General features: G+C 42.5%; 1 protein-coding gene across 5 annotated transcripts in view; it reads right to left on the bottom strand.

Moving 5' to 3' along the window:
* Positions 1-22,389, bottom strand: part of ptprsa (protein tyrosine phosphatase receptor type Sa) — a 168,520-nt gene that overhangs the window by 5,395 nt on the left and 140,736 nt on the right. For all 5 annotated transcript variants that reach the window (XM_084012035.1, XM_084012037.1, XM_084012036.1 and 2 more), the window contains 9 exons: positions 21,669-21,792; positions 17,831-18,006; positions 15,733-15,852; positions 13,131-13,285; positions 11,491-11,776; positions 7,383-7,561; positions 6,999-7,125; positions 6,758-6,883; positions 2,322-2,476 (listed from right to left, as the gene is read on the bottom strand). In XM_084012035.1, the coding sequence (XP_083868161.1) occupies positions 2,322-2,476; positions 6,758-6,883; positions 6,999-7,125; positions 7,383-7,561; positions 11,491-11,776; positions 13,131-13,285; positions 15,733-15,852; positions 17,831-18,006; positions 21,669-21,792 (1,448 nt within the window). The remainder of the gene's footprint in view (positions 1-2,321; positions 2,477-6,757; positions 6,884-6,998; positions 7,126-7,382; positions 7,562-11,490; positions 11,777-13,130; positions 13,286-15,732; positions 15,853-17,830; positions 18,007-21,668; positions 21,793-22,389) is intronic.

Here is a 22,389-nt window from a genome sequence, read left to right as displayed (position 1 = left end):
GCTCTCCAGAAATACAGAGTCTTAACTTCAGATCCGGAAATACTTGAGAGCTGCCTCTCTAAGCTGCTTTGCTGTGAAATGACTTCCACTTCACCAATGGAACAATAATTGATATGACAACAGATTTATTTGGGCTCCTTCCAACCTCCAAAAGCTATTTTGTTGAGTGAAGAATGAAAGCCATGGCTGCTCACAGACAAGTTGGGGGGTTTGTGTGTGTTTGCCTACAGGGGGGGGGAGCAAGATGTAGGGACAGAAGAGGACTTGTATTATTTATTTTTTGATATGAAACGCAGGAGTGACAGAAAACATACAAGCGACCCCCCCTACGCTGCAGGATTTCACGGCCCACCCAAAGCCTTTTCCTGGGACTCGGTCACAGCTTGTCACATGGACTCTTAAACTCACTTCTCTCTCTCTCTCTCTCTCTCTCTCTCTCTCTCTCTCTCTGTCGACGAAGATCGACTCTCCAAATCTGAGGGCTCGCTGAGCCGCTGCAGACTGGATTTGGTGTCCCCATTCACAGGAAGTAATCAGGCAATTAATGACAAAAAAAGCATGTGGGTCTATTAGATAGTGGCTGAGGAAGGGGGAGAGAAAGAAGAAAGAGGGGTGGGGGAGTGGAAGAAAGGAGGACCAGGGGAACGGATGGATAGGAAAGGAGAGGGAGAGAGAGAGAGAGAGAAGATTAAGAAATAAAGGGCTGATAGAGGGCTGACAGACAGGGGAAGGCCGGTGACAGAAGACGAGAGAGTGAGAGAAAAAGGAAGGCATAAGCTCTCCACTCAGAGATGAAAAGCCTGAAGGAGGGAGGGAGGGAGGGAGGGAGAGGAGGGAGGGAGGAGCAGGATGTGGCCGTGCTAGTGACAAGACAAAGAAACCTATAAAGCTTCATTCATGTTCGACAAATTTCTTTCCAAATTAGATATCCGCTTTAAAAAACCCCCCCAAAAAACAGACAAATTTTATGAAATGAATTATTAAAATGACTGCAGGTGACTTTTGTAACCCATTAATATAACAGCACAACGTTAGAATGATTTGCTATACTGTAGCCTGTCAACGTCTTCTGTTAATCCTCTTACGGTGCTTCAAAACTCCACTCTAGTTCACCGAAGATGTGTCAGATACAAACATGCTGCTCTTAACAGTCCGGTTTAATACTCGAGTCCCACAGTTCCTCCTGAAATAACAAACCCTTCTGCTTTAAGACAGCTCCCCCCCCCTCAATAACTCTTAGGACTCACAGAAGGAATAACTCAGTCTTATTGGAGCTTTCCCCGACACGACTTACAATTCCCAGGAGGCCATTTCATGACTGGTGACATCATTGCTTTTTAATACAGGGGTGGTGATGTCATGTGATATCATGGCGCCTTTGCGATAGAAATGTGCGTGTGTGTGTGTCACAAAGGTAAACCATGTTTATGAGATGGAAAAAGGAAAAACACCGTTATTAACGCTATCGCATTCAAAGGCACGATTTTATCCTCAAAGCCTTTTTTTTCCTGAATAGCAAAATAATGAAAACGGTATAATGTACTGTATAATGGATCACATACAGGTATACGTGCCTTTGTTAAAGGAATTTATAGATGTTCTCTTTACTAGTTTGGCAGAGCGCACAAAAACAAGCCCATCAAAGACGCCCATTTGTCTGGCAACAGAAGGTAACAACTCATCCAGATGGGTCTATCAAGGTCTATCGATGAGTAAGACCACCAAGGCCTCGGTTGTTGACCACCGCCGAATATCGGTTTCTACCTGAGTCTGCGGCGTGCCAGGTTAATGATGAAGGTTACCTTGGAAGCTACAGCCAAGGTGATAAAAATGCATCACGGAGCTATCATAAAAACCAAACAGAATGGCCGTATCATTTCATGTGCCTCCCTCTTTGCGAATGCCAAGCCACATCTCGCGCCTTATCAATTATGGAGGACATTGGCCAGTGGAGGTGCGGAGGCGGTGTACTGCGGTGGCAACAAAAAAAAATGGAAAAAAAGGTGAGGAGCGAGGGAATGCCGAATTATCGGGCAATGCCGTTAGAGCTGCATCACAGGAGGTGCTGCCAAAAAAACAAAACAATAACCACCTTTAGAAGAGATTGAATCTGCTCTTTCTACTTAGAGCCTTGTAACTCTTTTTAAGAAGGAAAGTATGTCTTTGAAATAAGCTGCAACGCCTGGACATAATGGGAAATCACAGCTACCGCACTGTTTTCAAGGCAACATGTCTTAAAAGACACATTTTGGATCATGGCTGCAAAACGCTGTGCAGTAGAGAAATTATATGAATTCTATGAAACATGAAGAGACCGTTACCTGCAGTGGACCGAGATCGGTCCATCCTGCCCGAACTGCTCCTTGGTTTTATGCACCTGGCCGATGAAATCAATGAATCCCTCCCCGGATTTGGGCACGCCTTGCTCTGGCCAATCAGTGAACTGGAACTGCCTTACTGTCCTTGATTGGCCATCCTGCAAAAACAGAGAAAACAGACAAACAAACATTGTAGGTCACGTAATGAAGCGAGAGGCAAAGGCTTTTTTGGTCAAATTGGACGGAGAGGATCTTTGTGTTTGGATCAAAAAGAGAATATGGATGATACAACGTTAAATAAAAAGGTCTATTAGAACATCTCACACTAATTGTTTGTTTTGTTTCTAACACACATTATGTACACACATCTCACCACAGAGGGACAGTGTGTCCTCCATCCTCCTCTACCTCAAACCCAATTGTCTCTATTTTCTCCCTGTCGTGTTTTAGTGTGCCTGAATGTGTGTGTGTGTGCGGCCTGAGTGGGTCTTAGTTAAAGCTAATCAATAGTGTATCAGCCATGACAAGCGTCTTCTCCCAGACACCATGTTGAATAGGATAATCCTGCGATGCGATCGATAGAGCGAGCGACCTGATGGATGGAGGTAAAGCAGCGAGAACGGAGGAGTAAGGGAGCGCGATCGGACGATGAAAAAGAACAAAAAAAAACCTTGTCGTGCTGACAAAAGCCCGCTAGACAAAATGTCAATCTTAACAATTCAATCTGGTATCGATTCTTTATAATCTTGTGTTAGCGGGGCACTAGGAATTTGCTTCCAATGCAAACAAAAACACTTCGATGCATTTTTTTTCTTTCCTTCTTTCTTTTTTACTACAATCAGGCGGCATCACGATAGCACAAATTAATGGATTCACTTCATTTTCATTCGAGAGCTGACCATCAAGTCCCGGCACGTACCGAATGTGTGTCCTTGTGGAGAAAAGTTATTTTCAAATTGTCTTGGAGAGAATACATTTCTCAGGAAATTGAACAGAGAGAATCAATTTTTGCGTTTTGGCAAAAGAAACCAGGTGTTCATTCCTCCAGTTGTTTCTCCCTCCTGTCATTCTCACACTTCTCTTCCTCGTTTGTTCTCACTGCAAAGGGTTTGTTTGATTAAAACTGGAATATATTTGTCCTTTTTTTTTGCCATCCTGCTATTAGATGGCGGTAGAATTAGAGACTCCAAAATTAGGTTGAGAGTGATTTTGAGTAAATTATGTTATAGAATCAATGTAATACGCAGGAACGTGAACCGCCTGTCAAACTTTGTTGAGAAAACAGAATTATTTTCTGCTCTCGTTTGAGCAGCTTGATAATGATACACAAATTACATTTATGCACATAATCAGTGAATTGGTAAATAGGGTAACAATCAATGTGCATCTAATTTGCTACAAGTTTAGAATAGCCGGAAAGGAAAAAGCAGGAGCTAATTGCAATCGTCTCACTACACTGCCTCTAATGCTAGACGGGCCGTTGAAACAGGTAAAAAAGAAGAACTGTCTGCATTCATGGTGGCTTTACTGGATTATAGCAGTTCTGACTATCACTGCAATGGAGGTGCTCTTCTATTCTAAAGAATGAGACATTTATCTGAGAATTACTGACTGCCCACACTGACTGGTAAAAATAGCTAACAGTCAGTCCTGGTTTTAAATCTGCTTTCAAGGTTTCATCCAGTCCAGCAAGCATCACAGACTGTATAAAAGAAATGGACTTGGTCTCCGTTTGGAAGCTTTTTTGTGTTTTGTCCGTCGCCATCTTGGTTTTCGGACGTTGCAATTTTGTCTTTATGCAACCAGAAGTGACCCGAGGCCGTAAAAAAAAAGCCCTGATGTGGTAGTGACATGTCCTTCACATAGACTTCTATACAATCTGACTTCTTTTGCATCCAGAGGAGTCGCCTCCTGCTGGTCATTAGACAGAATGCATGTTTAGGGCACTTCCACCTTGGCTTTACTTTTCCAAATGTGTCAAAAATAACAAAGATCTAATGGAGATATTATTTAGTGTTGATGTGAACAAGCACGTTTGGCTCTTTCTCTATCATGGATTTTGCACTACATCTTTATTCATTCATTCTAACCATGCTAACCATCTCACTATAATGCTAGCATGCATGTATGACATCTGCCGCTACGATATGTCCAAGGTTCGACATCATCTGTGGATCTTTGTGCTCTGCATGGGACCTCCCGATGGCCCATACTGCACTGTGTTGCTGTCTTAGCCATTTCATACGTCGCCGCCAAGATGTATTCTCGTAACATTCATCGCACCTGACAAATACATTGATTTGGATTCTAGTAAGCCTGAGCGCCGCACGCCGGCTCCCTTTGTAAACCAGCATGTGTTTTTCCTTGTTTTATGACGCATTGCATGTTTTCTTTTTCTTCTTCTCCTTTTGTTTTTCATCTCAGAAAACATTTTTTTTGCCTCGGCGAGGGGATTAAAAGTGAAAGAGGGGCAAAGACAACAACACAATAAACCGAGCCACCGAAGAAAGGGGAGAGGGGGGGGAGAGAGGAAAATTTAACACACAACCTGAGGGCCCACGCGGCGTGTCAAATTGTGTGATTAAATACGTGACTGACTCGCTAGATGTGAGTGCTGAGGCGTGGAGTCTATGCTATTACTGCGCTGCGGAGAGGCACTCAGACACACACACACACACACACACACACACACTTTGACATGCATATAGAAACACATAAGCATGTGCATTTACGTAATCTATGGTATGTGAGACTAAACCCATTTTACACACACTCTCACACACACACGTCAGTAATATGGGGGGCGAGACCAACAACACGCTGCATGTGTCGGCTTCTTAACTACACACCTCCATACATCGCATCTCTACTATCATCTTCTCCCTTTTGTTTTCCTGAAGTGTGATAATAAGATTTGACTTTGAAGATCTCGCTCCCTCTGAACTGGACGGCGTTTTAGAAAAAACACTGAAAATGTGTTCATGGGGTTAAATGGACATGCTGTAAAAATGTATGTGTTGAATGGTAATGATGTGTGTTAAACAATAAAAATAAAGAAAATACAAGGTGTGTCTGTGTGTATGAATGCATGTGTGTGTATATTTGTACTGAGAACCAGCTGAAACAGTATTTATGTCTGATTTCCACACTGTGGATAGTGTGCGTTTTTGTATAAGTGTATTTGTGCTTATGTGGAGATATAATGTATTAATTGGTTTTAATACCAACAGGATGATTGCTATCTAGCTGCCACAGGGAAATCATTGGATATGTCAGCCTGTTTTGGAAAAAAGAGAGGTCGCCGTTTTATTTCTGCTGTTGCTGCTGCTGCAAACTCTCCGATGTAATTGGACGAAAAAAAAAAAAGAAGAAATCCCGAGGTATAAAAGATAACGCAGAAGTATGGAGTAGGCTATAAACAGTCCAGGGCAGAAAAGTCACTTTGGTTTTGAACTACTCATTAAGATGTTAGTGCATTTCAACATTAAGTCATGGTGATATATTGTTTTGTGTGGAAACGCGTCTAACTGCAGGGGAAATGTACGACATCGGAGCTATTTTAGGGACTTTTTAAAGCAGAAAATAATTGTGATGTTTCTGTGTTTATGTGACCTACTTTTCCTTTAACCTGCTTAGCGTTCTTCATTTCCAAAACTCCACGGTTCTGCATTGCATTCTGGTCTTTTGGGGGCTACTGAGCAACGGGTGTCTCTGTACATTTTTATGATTATTTATGAACAGCACACAGGTCCTGTGTTGCAATGCAATATCAGTAGAAACTGAATGATCTATAAAGAGCCCCATGAGGTTTGAATGTGAGGGACTGACACTAAAAGGTTAATATTTACGACCAATGTTTAAGTTTTAGAAAAGAATTAAGAAAGATTTTAAGTTAAAGTGATTGTTCATATCTGCACTAACAAAAAACAGAAGCTATCCAGCAACACATTGTTTTCTCCCCAAATTTTTTTCATGAAGTTGGAATAATTTGCGGCAAACAAATGTTGTGCATGAATTCATTTCACCTGGGAAATCCTGTAATCATTGCACCTGGTCAAAAGTGATAACAGATGCAATTAAATAGGAATAAACAGAGGATTGCGTCTGAAATAAAGACCGAAGACTTTTCTTTTGCCGCTGTTTATACTGCACTGTAATTTCTATTCATTTGATATTCTCGTTTTAACTTTTTAATGTGCTTTTTATGTGTTTCTTTCCGATGCTTTTAATGTTTTATGTAAAGCACGTTGAATTGCCTTGTTGTTGAAAGGTGCTACGCAAATAAAATTGCCTTGCCTTGAAAACAAAAATATTTAAACTTTATGGTCAACAGTGTATTTGTTAAAACCTGACATGATTTTGTTGGGTCAAAATGTGTTGCTGGATCCCACCTAGCAGCCTATTCATTCCACATCCGACCCTCCCGGGTGTTGTCTTACCCTGGCGTCTGTGACCTTGAACTCTCGGAGGATGTACTGGGGCATGTTGTACTCCGCCATGGGATCCACCACGAAGTACTGGTACCTGGCGGAGCGCTCCGCAGGCCAGTACTGGTGACACTTTTCCTGTTTGAACAAAAAGGCAGACAGACCTTTCGTTAAGATATATTACTTTTGTCTCCTTGAAAGCTTACATAAATAAAGATTAAGACATTAAATCATGTTCATGTCCATGTCCTACCCGTCCCATCTCTCTCAGTTTGGTCAACATGACGACGATGGTGGAGTTGTTCTCCCAGAGCATTCTCCAGAAGTCTTCTGTAGTCTCGGCCAGTGGGCCCTGCGTGGCGATGTAAGCCTTCTGTTGCCTGCATACAGAAAAAAAACACTGATGCAATTTCTGGGAACAACACTAATAGGCCATTTGATACATTCTTAAAAAAAAAAAAACTGAGTGCTTCTAACGAGTAATGTAGTTATTTTGGGATCTTTGATGACAAAAAAAAATCAATTAGGTATCTTCCTTTCACATTAACATCAATCTCCCCATTTCCCTTATCTGCTGTGACTTCTCTCCAAAACACTTTTTTGACCTTCTAGACAACTATCCCATCCCTCTTCCTACCTGTATCCATCAATAAAGCTGGAATTGATGTAGTCGGATCCTTCCAAGCCTCTGATTGGCTGCAGGCAGACACGCGTGGTCTCGTAGGGCATGATGTTCACCAGCCGATTCTTGAACTTGTTGCAGGGAAGGTTTGCACTGATGAAGCGCGATGTGTGAGCTTTCGAGTTGGCCAAACGCTGGAGGGGGAAAAGATGGAGACAGAGATAAAGAAATGCAGACGGCGGCGGGAAAAACCCCCCAAACATTTTACACAGAAAGTGTGGAATAAAAGGGTATGGATGAGGAGGAAGATGAAAAGAAATAAAGTGGGGGAGGGGAAGGGGAACAAATTGGAAAAATCCACAGCAGTTACAAGGAGGAGGAGAGATGGAGGGAGGGGAGGAAGGTGTAAGAGAGATAAAAACAGTATATCAATGACAGAAAGTATTAAAGCAAACCCAATCTAATCTGATGACGGCGCTTCAAAGAGTCATTGTTTATCGGAAAGCGATTCAAAAACGTATCCCCAATATTTTTGCCACTTGTGGTGTCCCGCAGGGTCAGATGCGACGCTGGAAAATATGCCACAAACACCCCGACTAACAAGCCTCTGGATCAAGTCCAAAAAACTCATCTGAAAGTGGGTCACACCAGTGCCTTTGATAGTGTGTGCACAAAACACATATTGCAAAAAGGATGTTCAGAAAGACAAACACACACACACACACACACACACATGGAGAGAGACTGCTTAATGATAAAAACATGAAAAACTGTACTGCTGCATCATCATCATCGTCATAGGAAACTCAGTGGGAGTTTGTAGGCCAGCGAGTCTTATGATCACCTCCTCTTCGCTTCAATGTCTCAACAAGGCGTGTGTGTGTGTGTGTGTGTGTGTGTGCTCGTTACTATTTGCCTACAAAAGGAAGACCCTAATCAGAGAGTCTAGAGTCAGACAAAGAAAAGCATAAAGAGACCAGCAGCAACACAAGAGGGAGGAATTCATGTGACCCTCCAAATAGTGGGCGGGATTTATTTCCTGGACTTCTCTCGATGGTTGTCAAAAGTGATTTCACCTTGACTCAGTGTGAACAAGGTCTAACTTACCATTCTCTCTTATTTTCCATTACATCTCCCCCCTGACTCCCCCCACAGCACCAGTTCCTGTGTGTCAGTGGCCACTTGGAGTCCATCCAGCTCCTCATCCCTTTGCTGCCGTTCCTCCCTTTGATCTATGTTTCACAAAGGCACCTGGAAAGGCTTGAGGTGCCCTGGCACCGCTTACAGAGCGCCCCTCGGCTACACCACCGAAAAACACAAGCAAGAGGGTGCAGAGGGGGAACGGAGCCAAACCTGGCAACCTGTCATCCAACAGGGCAGACAAGCACCGACTGTCGGGTACCTCTGGTCACGGTTGTCAGCTCTTTTATTTATTTATAGTACAGTAAGTCTTTTCCTTTTGAAAGGTAAGAACAGATGTACATTAAGCACATTTGGTCACACTATGTCTGAATCAGTGACTTCTTTTAAATCACTTTCTTAAAACACACTTTTATAGACTTGCTTTTATGTGACGTCGCCTTATTTTTATTTATTTATTTCTATTTTATTGTCATTCTACTGTCTTTAAACCCTATCTTACCAACTCTACCCATGGTTTCTCCTGCTCTGTGGATATGTTTATATGTATGTGTGTATGGACCCGTATGTAACTTGTTTTTGCTCCGTCAAAAACACTTTGTAAACTGCTGTTTTTAAATGTTTAAGTAAAGTTATTATTATTATTATTATTATTATATAATTATTATTATATTTTTATTATTATTACATAGGGCTTAGATAAGTTATAACTATCCTTATTCTCTTGTCATTTGTGCTCTGTATGTTGCTTAAAACTCTTGTATGTGGGTTACATAAATATTTATATTATTATTTGTCATCTCCATGTCAAGTCCCCCTCTCCCTCTCTCTCTCCCTCCCTCCCTTCTCTCTCTCCCTCCCATCTCTCTCTCTCCCCCTCCCTCACCCCTCTCTCTCTCTCTCTCTCCTGTGAACATCCCACCAGTGGCAGTTTAACTCTGTGTGACACCGTTTCCCACACGAGAGTAACGTCTCTCTCTCTCTTTCTCTCTCTCACTCACTCTCTCCCTCCTTCCCTAACTCTCTCTCCCTCTCTCCATCCCTCTCTCTCTCTCTCCTGTGAACATCCCACCAGTGGCAGTTTAACTCTGTACGACATCGTTTCCCACCCAAGAGTACCGTCTCTCTCTCTCCCCCTCTCTCTCTCTCCCTCTCTCTCTCTCTCCCTCCCTCTCTCCCCTTCGTCCCTACGGCGTTCTGTCGATTCACGTCTTTAGTGCCACGTTGGCATACAGTCGTCCCTTTGTTCATTAGCCAAACGTTTCTCCCTCAACTCGCCCCGCCATCTTCCTCCATTTGTCATCATCAAGTATTAATTACTCAGCTTCTTCACGTACACCTCCCGTCTCCATCCCTGACTGTAGCGCGGACGTTATTAATCCCCGGTTGACTCCCGACGCCAGCTCAGCATTATCCTCGTTACAGATGGCGATGGAGATTTCATCACCGTTGTGCGCCAGTGAGTAAAAAAAAAAAAAAAAAAAAAAAAAAGTGGAAACACACCAGCCCTATTATTGTTTCTTGGCAGGGGGGCCGTGTTGGTGAACGGCGATGGGAAGATGATGGATTCTTTTAAGAGTGATCCAAGGTCAGCAGATACTGGAGAAGGTTTATAAGATGATTGTTGAGATCTTTAATGGCGAGCTATGTAAACACCCGGCTGTATATCCTCACCTACTGCTTTCCTCTAAAGAGGCATTCACTCTCTTGCTTTCTTTCTTTCTCTTCTCAAACCTCAAACTCAAATCCGTGCTTCTTGCAGCCCCAAATCCTTTTGTCTTATTGCCTGCTAGATTAAACCCAATTTCTTAGCTTAAGCATATTATTCCAAATCCTCCAAAAATGAACATCAGGGCCAAACAAGTGAAGGATTTCAATATTTCCATTTTCAAGCTTTGAAAACGTAATAATTCAAATAGAGTGTATTAAAGTGATTAAGTCATTGAAGGGAGGCTCAAGGATAATAAGAGAGTTGCTTTCCAGATCCTACTGGGCAACATGTACGGTCTAATCTGACAAATAGCCGCCATGTAAATACGCTTTCACCTTTATTCTACTTACCTTGACGTGTCTTTATCTCCTATTCTTTATTCTTTAAGCTCAATGTGTTATACACTTCATTCTGTATGTATTATGTATGAGCAACAAGCTGAAAGAAACATCTACTCTGCCTGTTCCCTAACTCCCTACTCAGTTTGTCTCAGATATACAGGGATTTACTGTAAAATTGATCTTCACACAACTGAAATAATATTTACCCAGTTTCCCCCAATCACCTGGCATAATCATCCATTTGATATCTTCCCCAGACTCCCAATTAAATCGTTTTTTGTTTTTTTATTTTTTGGGCAGAAACACAGTTGCTATTCGAGGAACCACTTTTAAGTATCAAAATGCAAAGAAACATATGAACATAAATCAAAAATCTATGAATGCAACCAATAATTAAGGAACTGGATTTGCTTCCAATTTAACTTCTGGAATGATGAAGCTGGCAGGTGACAGAACTCACTAAATTCAGCTAAATAATGAAAGATAATGCTTTCATGAAAGCGATACTTCACTGGTGGAAACATGAATCTGTATTGAAAGTGGGTGATATACAGTATGTAGTCAAAATGTAAAATTAATTTAGAATTTGGTGCCTTCTTGACTGAGAAAAGGCAGTTTTTTTGGCGCATGTGGATGGAATATAACAACTCCCACAATGCACAGCTCTGCAGGCCACTCCCACTGACCATTCAAAATCAGTTTGAAGACCTTCCGCTATTCTCGTTACACTAGCGCCTGTTAGCATGACTCCAATGACACAAAATGACAATTTTTGCATCATCAGAGGCTCTTTTTGAGAATAGATACGGAATACGGAAAATGAGGGAATGATGCACGACCATTCAAAAATAATACCAGGTTTCTACTGATACAAAGCTTAATGCAAAAGGGTGAAGTATCCCTTTGAGGGATACAAATCCACTTCCTGTACCTTGAACTCCAGCTCCATGCCGGTGACGTGCTCGCCGCTCTCCACCTGCGCCAGCTTCTGGATGTAGGAGTAGAGGCTCCGGGCGGCCACCTCGGTGTTGCCGCAGGCGACCGCCTCCAGCAGAGCGTCGTGGATGAAGCTGTACTGGTCCTCCGTCTGCACCATGTAGTTCCGCTGCGAGCGCATCAGCGTCACGTGGCCGTAAATGTCCACCGTCTTCTCGTGCTTGATGCGTTCGAGCATGGCGTCGATGACGATGAAGCAGCCCGTCCGGCCGACGCCCGCGCTACGGGAAGGAGAAGAAAGAGAGTTTGTTTAATAGAAATTAAATTCTTATATCTAGGATCGTATCCTCTGCGTTGCTACTTTATGAAGTCGAAGATTTGCTACTTTATTATAGAGTTTGCCGTTGCTATGACAACAAGTGAAAGCTACCGCTAGCATCTTAGCCCAACCGCCCGATCAATAAACACCCATAAGATGACAATTTGGCCTCATATAAATAAAACCAACAATAACCATCAACAGCCATCACCCTAAGGACCTTAACGAGGCGTTCTCACACGCTGTGATGTATTAATTAGAAAAATAAATGCGTACATTCATGGGAAGTTAGCTAGCATAGATGGCGGTTGTTAGCATCATAATAAAGTCGCAAATTTGCAACTTTATAAAGTCACAAATTTGCAAGGATTTTTTCTCTCAGCTCTGTTTTTATTGTATTTTCCTACAGTGGCGCTAATACGCTGTCATAACTGTGTGTAATTTACGGTTTAAAAATTGAAAATCCTGAAATAAAAAAAAAAAATGATGAAAAGAATTAAAAGATTATGCATGTCCAGGAATGCTTGTTGATTCATTGTGGTGTTGCATTTTAAATAATTGTGTGGGAGAGGATCCAGTGAAAGCAAATGAGGGGAATACACATAAAACAAGCGAACATGACAGCTAGAACAACAAGGAGGACAATGATGGAGACTGAGAGGAAGCAAGCTGTCACATTTCACTTCTATTATGTGGCGCTTTGGACTTTTCTTCTTATCTTGACAAAAAAAAAGAAGAAGGAAGGTTTCAATTTGAATAAGCCATATGAGAAATATCGCTTGTAAAAGGAGGAAGGGCTAAGGAGCAGAAAAAAAAGATAGAAGGAGAATCAAGAAAGATGGAAAGGGATTACTGTGAGGCTTTTCACAAAGAGGAGGGGTGGGGGAGTCGGAGAGAATAAAAGCACAGAAAAAAAGGGATGCCGTAAAAAGAAAGATGATGTGACCAATGGAGAAGAGAAAAGATGGAGGATCTGGTAAGAAAGGGAGCATGTGTTTGTATAATGTGTGTTATGTAATGTATAATAGCAGCCATACAGGAGCCCTGCCATTCTGTTTGCTCATGGCTACACATACACACACACACACACACACACACACACACACACACACACACACACACACACTACGGGCAAGAATGAAAAATCTTCCTTGTGTGTCGGTTTAGGCATCGAGCTCACCGCAGGGAACATAAAAACGGTCGTACTCCGGCACAGAAATTCCAGCTACATAAAAGTTTAACAACATTTTGTATCTCTGAGCTAAGAAAAAAGAAGTAAGAAGAATATTTTAACCAACCCTAACATTGCTACTGACCTGCAGTGGGCGATGATGGGTCCGGCGTCAGGTGGGTTGCAGGTCTTCACCCTGCGGAGGAAGGCCAGGAAGGGGGTCGGGTACTCTGGTACTCCGTGGTCAGGCCAGGCCGTGAACTGGAACTGACGGACCTCCCGCTTCTCACTGGAGCCGTTCTGGAAAAAGAAATAGAAAGAGAGAGGTGGGGTTGGACGCGGTGGTGGAGGGACTAAGCAGGCAGTTTTTATTCAGTCACACAACAAAACAAAACCAAAATGTGCTGCTTTCGCTACATAGCTAGAGACACGGTTCACTGCATTTTAAGGGTTATGCTACAATGAAGGCTGTAATTGACTTGCCTTTGATCCAGCTAACCTACCGGATGCCTTTAGTGAGCCCCTACAGAACATGTAGAAACCATTGACTGGGTCTGACTCAACCTACATGGTCAGGCCTGCACAATACAGACCTCAAAGCAACGATCTCATTAAGCCTCAATATCTGCTAAGGGGAAAAACAAATGGTCATGTGCACACAGGTCAAGATACCTTCCCTTGTATTAGTTTGCACAACTGCATCCTACTATCAAGCATGACAGGGGCTGTGTTTTAGGATTGAAACCTGAGAATAGTGTGGCAATATTTTTAATTAAATATCATGTTTGATTCAAGGAAACAATCCCTTTGTAGCCTGTATTAATGAACCACTGCTGCTGTGCTCTCTGAAGCCTGAAAACTACCAATTTGGTACAGCTACCTCTAAAGGGGGACGAGTGGTTCCACCCTATAAATGCATTTTTTTTTTTTTTTGGTGCAGTATCGCTTGAGAGGGCCTACTTTTCCTTAAAGGAGACCCTTTCACACACGCAGAGCTGATCAGATGGAGTCACGGTAATATAATAAGGACGATCATTCCTATACTGAGCCGTACAGGCATCGTATCGTCTCGCTGCTACAGACACAAGCAGCGAACGCCCACATTACACAGCCGTCTGTCAGCCTCAGCCTCAAACTCCAAGCATCAAAGAAACAAGCTGGGAAGGTTTTAGAGAAGGAGAAGGAGAGAGAGAGAGAGTTCTCCCTCGCATGTTTCTGCCCTCTCCTCTCTTTCCTCTCAGAAGATCCTCTAATGGAGGTACTGTTTGCATTTCAATGCGCCGTTTCTGCTTCCCTGACAGAGGGATTTTTTTTTACCCCCTCCTCGCTGAATAAATGAATAAATGAGTATGGTAATTAAAAAGTAAACTGACCTGAATCTTATTTTCCCTTTATTTTCATTTGGACATTCCCTGTTTCAACAGTAGAGGCAGGCAGCAGGGATGTGGTTTTCGGTTTCTTTTCCCCGTTTAACTGATTAGCCCGGTTAAATTATACATTATTAACTTCCCTGCTGCCAAGTATGCTACTACGAAAAATAAAGCTGAAGGTTAAAATGTTATTTAAGTTGTTGCAGTCAGATAGTGAAGAACAACTGATGAAAAAGTTCCATGAGATCAGATGATGTGAAAAAACTACAACACCGACTGCTTCGGCGCCCTTAAGGTAGGCTGATCTTTAAGGTGGATTCTCCTTTAAGGATCCCGTCGGTAGATGTGATGGAGGCTGAGAGCAGCATAATGTAAATGTCCCTGAATGTCAACCAGCCAGCTCTAAAGCACCGTGGCGGCTGATATATTCTATCTTTACCATCGCCGGTTTGTCATGGTTGCTACGACGACGCTCCTGCGAAGCTACAAAGTCAGCTGTGACTCGAGCGTGGCGGTATCTGGTTTAAGAGGAACATTTTTGGAAATGTCAAATCCTTCCGAAGGCGGAGTCTCCGCTATGCGTCTTCTCCCGGGTCGTTTTTTTACACGTGTATTATTTTCCGTGTCTGTATTTACATGCATCTAATGTGTGTGTGTGTTATTCGTGTCATATTTATGCATGGGAGTCATTTGTGTTACATGATGTGTGACCTTCTCTGCATGTTTGTGTAGGAGTGTGCACGTGAGGTTGCAAGTGCAAATGCTTCACCTTTTTTGTCACTCTCCACTCTATCTCATTCATCTCACCTATTAAATATAATATATAATATGTTCGTCCTTTTTCGTATTATTAATATAAATTTTTTTTGGTTGCTTCCTTGTTATTAGTTTCTCTGTCTCGTCTTTTGACACGTTATATTGACATATATGTATGTTCACATTCCTCACTTTTATTGCACCTTAAAAAAATAAAAAAATTGTGCTTCAGTAATTAAGTTTGTGTGTGTGTGTGTGTGTGTGTGAGTGTGTGTGTGAGTGTGTGTGTGGGCACAACAGCATGAGAGCCGTCTGCCAATTATGTATATCGAGTTTCTCTTCTGCTCACTTTAAGCGCTCCAATTTGGCAGAGACACATAAACAGATGATCTACTGAGGAGAGAGAGAGAGCTCAACGAGGTAAAAGTGGCGGACTGGAAGGACAAAGCGGACGGAGGGTTATATGTGTGTGTGTGTATGTAAAAAACGGCCCGTTTATGCAGTCATTCTTGCTGGTTTCTTAGTGAGAAAATGGAAGACGGCGTTGGTGTACATGTGTGGGAGAGAGAGAGAGAGAGAGAGAGAGAGAGAGAGAGAGAGAGAGAGAGAGAGAGACCCTACCTTGTGTAAGGAGAAAGTGCGGACACAGAAAGTGGCCAGTTCTATGGTGTCCAACAGGGTCACTTGGGTCATCCCATAGGTTTCTGTGCCGCGGCTGGGCCAGTACTGGTCACACTTAATCTGGAAGTAGAAGAGAGAGACATGAGATACGTTACATTTGTATTAAATGGTTTCGACACTTGTGAAATGATCAAAACCACGATTGTTCTGACATAATAACATGCTCGTAAAGCGAGCCCTCCTGTGGATTCAAACTCCGGGCGGCGTTGAAAGAAACACCGTTTCAAATCGGAGAAACAAACGCGGCGCAGACTCGACAGAAACGCCACCCTTATAGCTTCCTTCCAAACCTACAGGCATCTTTTCCCCACGTCCTAAAACATCCATATTTAATATCGGTGTGCTGTTAAATCGGTTGCCAAAACAAAAGCCTGATAAATTGTGAATTATCGCAGAACCTCACGTGAATTAACTTCCACATGATTTAGCAGTGACTTAACATTTTGTATCCTGTCTCACTTTCTTTTTTTTCTACAGTATATCTAAAAAAAAAAAAAAAAAAACCCAAACCACAACAGCTGCTTGCCTCGTCCCCTCCCCTGTCAGCTCCCGTAATGAAAATTCATTCAATATGGGGGTGTGACGCGCCGGTGGACATCGGATGAGATGTGACAGCTAGTGAGGGGAGATGCGCTGCTTTTCTCTCCCATTTCCTGCTCGAGCTGACACTCAACTTCTACCGCCCGCTAATCCTGATCACGTTTGACAGCAGGGGGGGGGGGGACGTCGGAACGGCGGAGAGGTAAACAATCGGAAAAAAGGGATAGAAGGAGGGGAGGATGAGTGGAGACACCTGGAGGTGAGAGAGCCTGATGTTGACACAGGTTTGCGTTGACAGGGTGAAACCTCGCGGTTGGCTTTTTGACATTTAGACAAGTCCACTCCTTGATAATAAATAATCCATCCTTTAAACCAGAGGTCTTCAACTTTTACAGACGTTGGACCCCCACGGCTTATAGTGACAGATTCATATTTTAATTATATAATATTAAACAAACAGGAATATTTAATATTTGCTTAATATAGGTATATATTTTTGAACATTTTTGGATCAAATGCAATCACTCTGGCCCAACTGCAGTAACTGCATTATTTATTATTATTAATTTGTTTTGCTTAACTGTATTATATATATTATTATATAGCTCATCACTCATAACAGAAAAATGGCTCATAAGGAAAGGCATTTTTGAAGTAATGACTTGCTGTCACTACGTGGAAACAGATACTGATATCAAACTGTCAAACGCTCTGAGAGACTTGAACAGCGCCAACATGCTTTCTACTGATTCACCGCCCGCGCTGCCAATTATTCTAAAACGTTTCCCGTTTTGTTTTTTCAATGTGACAGTTAGTTGAGTTTTAAAGTGCTGCTGGTGCCTTATGCCATTCATCTTTTTTTCCTGTTATTTGCCAGAATTATTCGACAACTAAAAAGTGGCCACTCCAATGGGCATAAAAAATTCAAATAAGATAAAAAATAAAGTTGACCTGTGCGATGACACCTTGATATCTCCTTCCGCCCGTCTGGGACTAAGCCTCTGTGCACTCCATGCACTTTTAATGCTCTTCCTCTCTCTACATACGGTCGTGGGAGGCTTCCGGTCACAGGTTTCGGTAAAAAATGTGGCACCCGGTTGCAGAAAATTAAATTTTAGCTTTCCTGCACTGTGCGCTGTAAGACTTTACTAAGCTCTCGGTTCTGTAGGGAACAAGCAACAGCTTGTCGTTTTCACTGCAAATGAGGAGAAAGAAGCCAGAGCCAAGATGCTCCCGGTGGATCTGCAGCTTACCCTATCAGATGTGAATAGGTAGACGGCTCTATAGTAACTCTATTTCATCACCCTCCCCTGTTACTTTCACCACCACATTCACATTTCTTCTCTTCTCTGAAAGCGATCCATCTCAAGGAAAACGGGGGTCTGACTTCATAGCGATGGCGTTCAGGTGTGAAAACTGGGGGAAATCGCTGCCATCTTCAGCAGTTTCTTGGTACTACTTGGTTATTTAAAAGAGTCTAAACCAAATCCGAACTTACCCGTGACTTCTCCTCCAGCCGGGTCATCATGACCACGGTGGCGGCTCTCTGCTCCCACACCATCCTCCAGAAGTCCCCGAAAGTCTCCGGTAGCGGCCCCTGGGTGGCGATGTAGGCATTCTGCTTCCTGTAGCCGTCGATGTAGTTGGCGTTGATATAGTCGCTGCCTGTGATACCTACATGGAGAGCACAGGAAAAAACACATTTTTTAAAATATCCTACTTTTAATGGATTTTCCTTCGTTTTAATCCATTTTCTGTCTTAAGTCTCTCTGATTTATTTGCAGGATTTTGTAATTCACAGTTCACACACTCGCTAAACCCTGTCTCCCAATCCATGAAGGTGTTAATATTCTAGTTCCAGGGGGGAGAAAACAAGTACCTTGTAATGAGTTCTCACACCTCTTTTTGTTGAAACAAGTGAAAATTGGCAAGAAAACTCCGGTTCGTCCAGAGAGCAGCGGATGTGTTTTAAGTTCAGTCAGGCGACTCACGTTTTGAAATGGTTATTATAGCGGCAGAACATAGTTATAGTGTTTGGCCTCATCCCTCCCCAGATATAACCACACAGAGATGATGGGTGGTGAGGAGTAAATATCTAAAAACCCCCTCGGAGCCTGCAGGTGGATGCTGCATTGACAGCCGAGAGGGACATGATTGTGTCAGCTTTTAAATATTATTCCTGCTCAATAGATCTTGGTGCTTGGTTTAGAAAACAACATTTTCAGACATAATACCAGAATAAATAAGCTGTTAAAACGGTCTTGCATCCCTCCCCCTCCTCCTCCGCTACAGCAGAGCTGCAGGAAACATGGCTGCCTCAGTCACAACTTCCCCTACTGCCCTTTTTGTCATGTTCTATTTCGTCCTCGGCTAGTTCTGCCTCTGTAGATATGTCGTATACCAGCTTCCGTCTGATTTACCACCACCAGCACCAGCACCAGCACCACCCTGGATGGAGCGTGCTTGTAGATGGAGGATCGCGAGGGTGTAAATCAGCCACTCAGCCACAACAGCCAGGAGGTTGATCCAACCACCATCCCTCTCAGCCCCGCCACCGTGCTTTGTTGCACCTCGGTCCACTAAATCTAGCAGTGAGGAACGCCTCCACGTTGCCGGGTGGACAAATGTGGACTGGGAACATAATGACAGTGGGTTGGTGTGTGTGGTATTCTGTGAGATCCTTTAACGTGTCTCCAAACAGCAACGGGACACTTGGAAGCTGGAATATGTAGTTCCCTGCAAGGCTCCATCAGGATTGCTCACGGTACTGTGCTGCATCTCGGAAGGCAAGGTGTCCGATCATTTTCAGTTGTTAGAAAAAAAAAAAACATTTAAGCCAACATGTCTGTTTTTTTACGACGCCGTATTAAGGCTACTGTGAGAAAGAAAAAAAAAAGTTGCAAATTTGCGAGTTTCTAAATATATATAGCCGATATAAACAAGTTGGATGTTTGCCGTTGCTATGACAACAAGTGAAAACTACCGCGAGTATCTTAGCCCAAACACCCTGATCAATAAACACCCATAAGATGACAATTTGGCCTCATATAAATAAAACCAACTATAACCATCAACAGCCATCACCCTAAGGACCTTAACGAGGTCACACATTGTGAAATATTAATTAGAAAAATAAATTAGTATATTGGAAGTAAGCTAGCATAAATGCCGGTTGTTAGCATCATAATAAACTTGCAAATTTGTCACTATAAACTCTATAAAAACTTTATAAAAATGGCAAATTTATGACTATTTTCGTCTGAATATTGGCGCCATCTCTCTCTTTTTTTCTACAGTGGCCCTAATACGCCGTCGTAGTTTTTTGTTAATTATTTTTCTTTCTTTTTTTTATTATTATTTTGTGTTGGATATATAGCTCATATTCTGATTTGGATAATGACTGTTTCACACAGATATATGAGCTTTATGTAAATTATATGTAAATAAAACGTGATAATCTAATGAAGGGGCAGGACATGATAAGCTTAGCTTCCTCCTGTCCCTCCTCAAACTTGTGAATGATTTTATTGATTCATTTTTTTTTTTGTCTTTTTCATATTTCTATGACGTATTTTATATCTTCGTATTTGAGGAAAATAAAGATCAAATCAAATCAAACGGGATCATCAAACGGGATAATGTGCTACTAAGGTCATCGTGTCTAACACTGAGAGTCTGACGTTCGTTTTCATCAACTTCCACAAAGAGACTCCAGTGTGACGGATTATATGGGAGGAGAGTCTCGTCTCTTTGACTGACGTCTCCTCACTCGAGCGACAAACAGTGAAACACTTTAGTGGGTTCGAGAGAGGAGACGCAGGGTGGACAACAAACCAGACAGAGAAAGAGAGAGAACAAGAGAAGAAAGAGGAGAATGGAAATAAAGGGAAAGAAAGAAAGAGAGAAGAAAGGGGGAAATGTCATTAAAACGGATACCACGTCGTACAATCCGACTGCGGCGTCTTGACTTTAGTCATAGCTAAGTGAACAGAGAACAGCGCCGTGCATGAATTGTTCTACTGCTGCGACTAATGGCAAAATCACTGCAGTGTAAAATAGAAATTTCAGACTTGATTAATTTATGTATTTATGGACGATGGCATTTTTTTTTCTTCTTCCTTGGGATAATTTTGTTATGCGTGTTGTCGCACCACTCAAATTGGCCTGAGATGTCGAAAAAAAAAAAAATGTAGTCGGAGTCGGAAAGAGGGGAGTGCTGTGGAGAGGAGAGAGAGTTTGGCAGTAGTCGAGGAGTCTGGAGGAGTCTTCTGGTGATGCAACGCCAGAACAATGTCAGTAGTGAAGGGTGACTACGTCTGACAATGTCCTTTGGGAGTCGGGAGTCGGAGGGGAGGGAAGTATTTCAGGCTCTTGGATTTTCCGTACTGTTGTCTGTGGGCAGCTAGAGGGAAGTCAGATGTGATGAGACACTGGTGAGAGTGCTGGGTCCAGAAGAAATCAAACAGAGTCAAAATATCAGACAGTTTAAAAAAGATGTATAAAACGATAATTTTTCATGAGGTAAGAAAGGAGGGAGGGGAATGTAAAGCAATCTGATGGGGGTGATCATTATTATTATTATTATTATTAATTTCCTTTTTGCTAAGAAAAGGCAATCATGTAAAGTAGAGATATATTGTTTTATTCTTAGGATGGAGAATGGGTTTATGTTATTATTGTAGTGAAGATTTTGTATTAGTATAGAATAAGCATAGTGCTTATTCCTACTCCTTTTCAAACTTTTATTTACAAATTGATGTTGATTTGTTTTTACGTTATTATGGTCTATCTTGTTATTTTTCTTTAAAATCTATTTCATTAACTCTAACTTTTTTTTTTTTTAAATGTTTGAAATAAAGTTAATTCTATTCTATTCAAAAGTGAGCTTAAACAAGTCACCACACACACACACACACACACACACACACAAACACACACACACACACACACACACACACACACACACACACACACACACACACACACTTAAAATTCACTGGTTCCTGCTGAACTGAATCTGAACTTCACACACTATAAATTATTTAATTCAATTTTTTTTACACACTTGATTCTATTTTGCCTCGTGTCATTGTGTTCTCCCGCAATAATGATGCATTTATTCGTCTTATTTCAAGGACTTCATTGTATTTAATGCATTCTGTTCCGCACCGTTCTCGTTTTAGTCTTCACCGTTTAATCCCATCCGCTCTTTTCCAGTATAAATTCCTAATTACTCAAACCGACTCTGTAATTATGAGGATCTCCCAAATGATCTGAGCTCATCTCGGAGGCGGCGGCGGCGTGAGTTCGGATGTGTGTGGATGAGTGAGCCTTACCCTCGATGGGAGCCAGGATGACGCGCGAGTGGTCGTAGGCGATGACGTTGGCGTAACGATTTTTGGGCTTGTTCACCTCCAGGTTGGAATGTTCCCAGGTGAACTGCTGGCCTGGATCAATAGACTGACAGGGAGGAGGGGGGGAGAGAGACAGGCAAAACAGGGAAACACAAAGAAGAAATCATTAGGGCCCTTGGATGAGCTGAGCAATAACAATATGACTATGAATGTTATCAGAGACGCGGAGAGAGGGAGCGAGAGATTTCCCCGAAGGAAGAAAAAAGAACACGCTATCATGAAAATCTGCTCACCGCCTGGTTTAAAATACTCGCTGCACAACACAGCACTTTATCAACATCATTATATGTAGCGGCTGTATAACGACAAATAACATTATTGATGAAGGAAGTGGCCTCCCCCTCACGAGTGGAGCGAGGCAGGGGGGGGGGTGGGGGGGGGGTAGTCACCTCTTTACAATACGAGAATCCCAGATAAATACTCTGTTCCCTTGTCGGGATAATTAAGTATTCCATTACACTTGGCTGTTTGCTCATGGGCGTCTGGCGCTCTGTCGGTGTGGCTTGAAGGTTATTTGCAGTTATGGCTTCAGGATGTAAGGGTGGGGGGGGGGGGGGGGGGCTGAGAGGATGTAAGGGTGGGGGCTGAGAGAAACCGAAGCTGAATGAAGTCCAACTGGAAACCTGATCTAACTCTAATTTCC

Source organism: Eutrigla gurnardus (assembly GCF_963514095.1).
Source record: "Eutrigla gurnardus genome assembly, chromosome: 6".
Classification (NCBI taxonomy): domain Eukaryota; kingdom Metazoa; phylum Chordata; class Actinopteri; order Perciformes; family Triglidae; genus Eutrigla; species Eutrigla gurnardus.
Note: the sequence above shows the minus strand (reverse complement) of the source record. Positions and strands in the feature narration are given on the sequence as shown.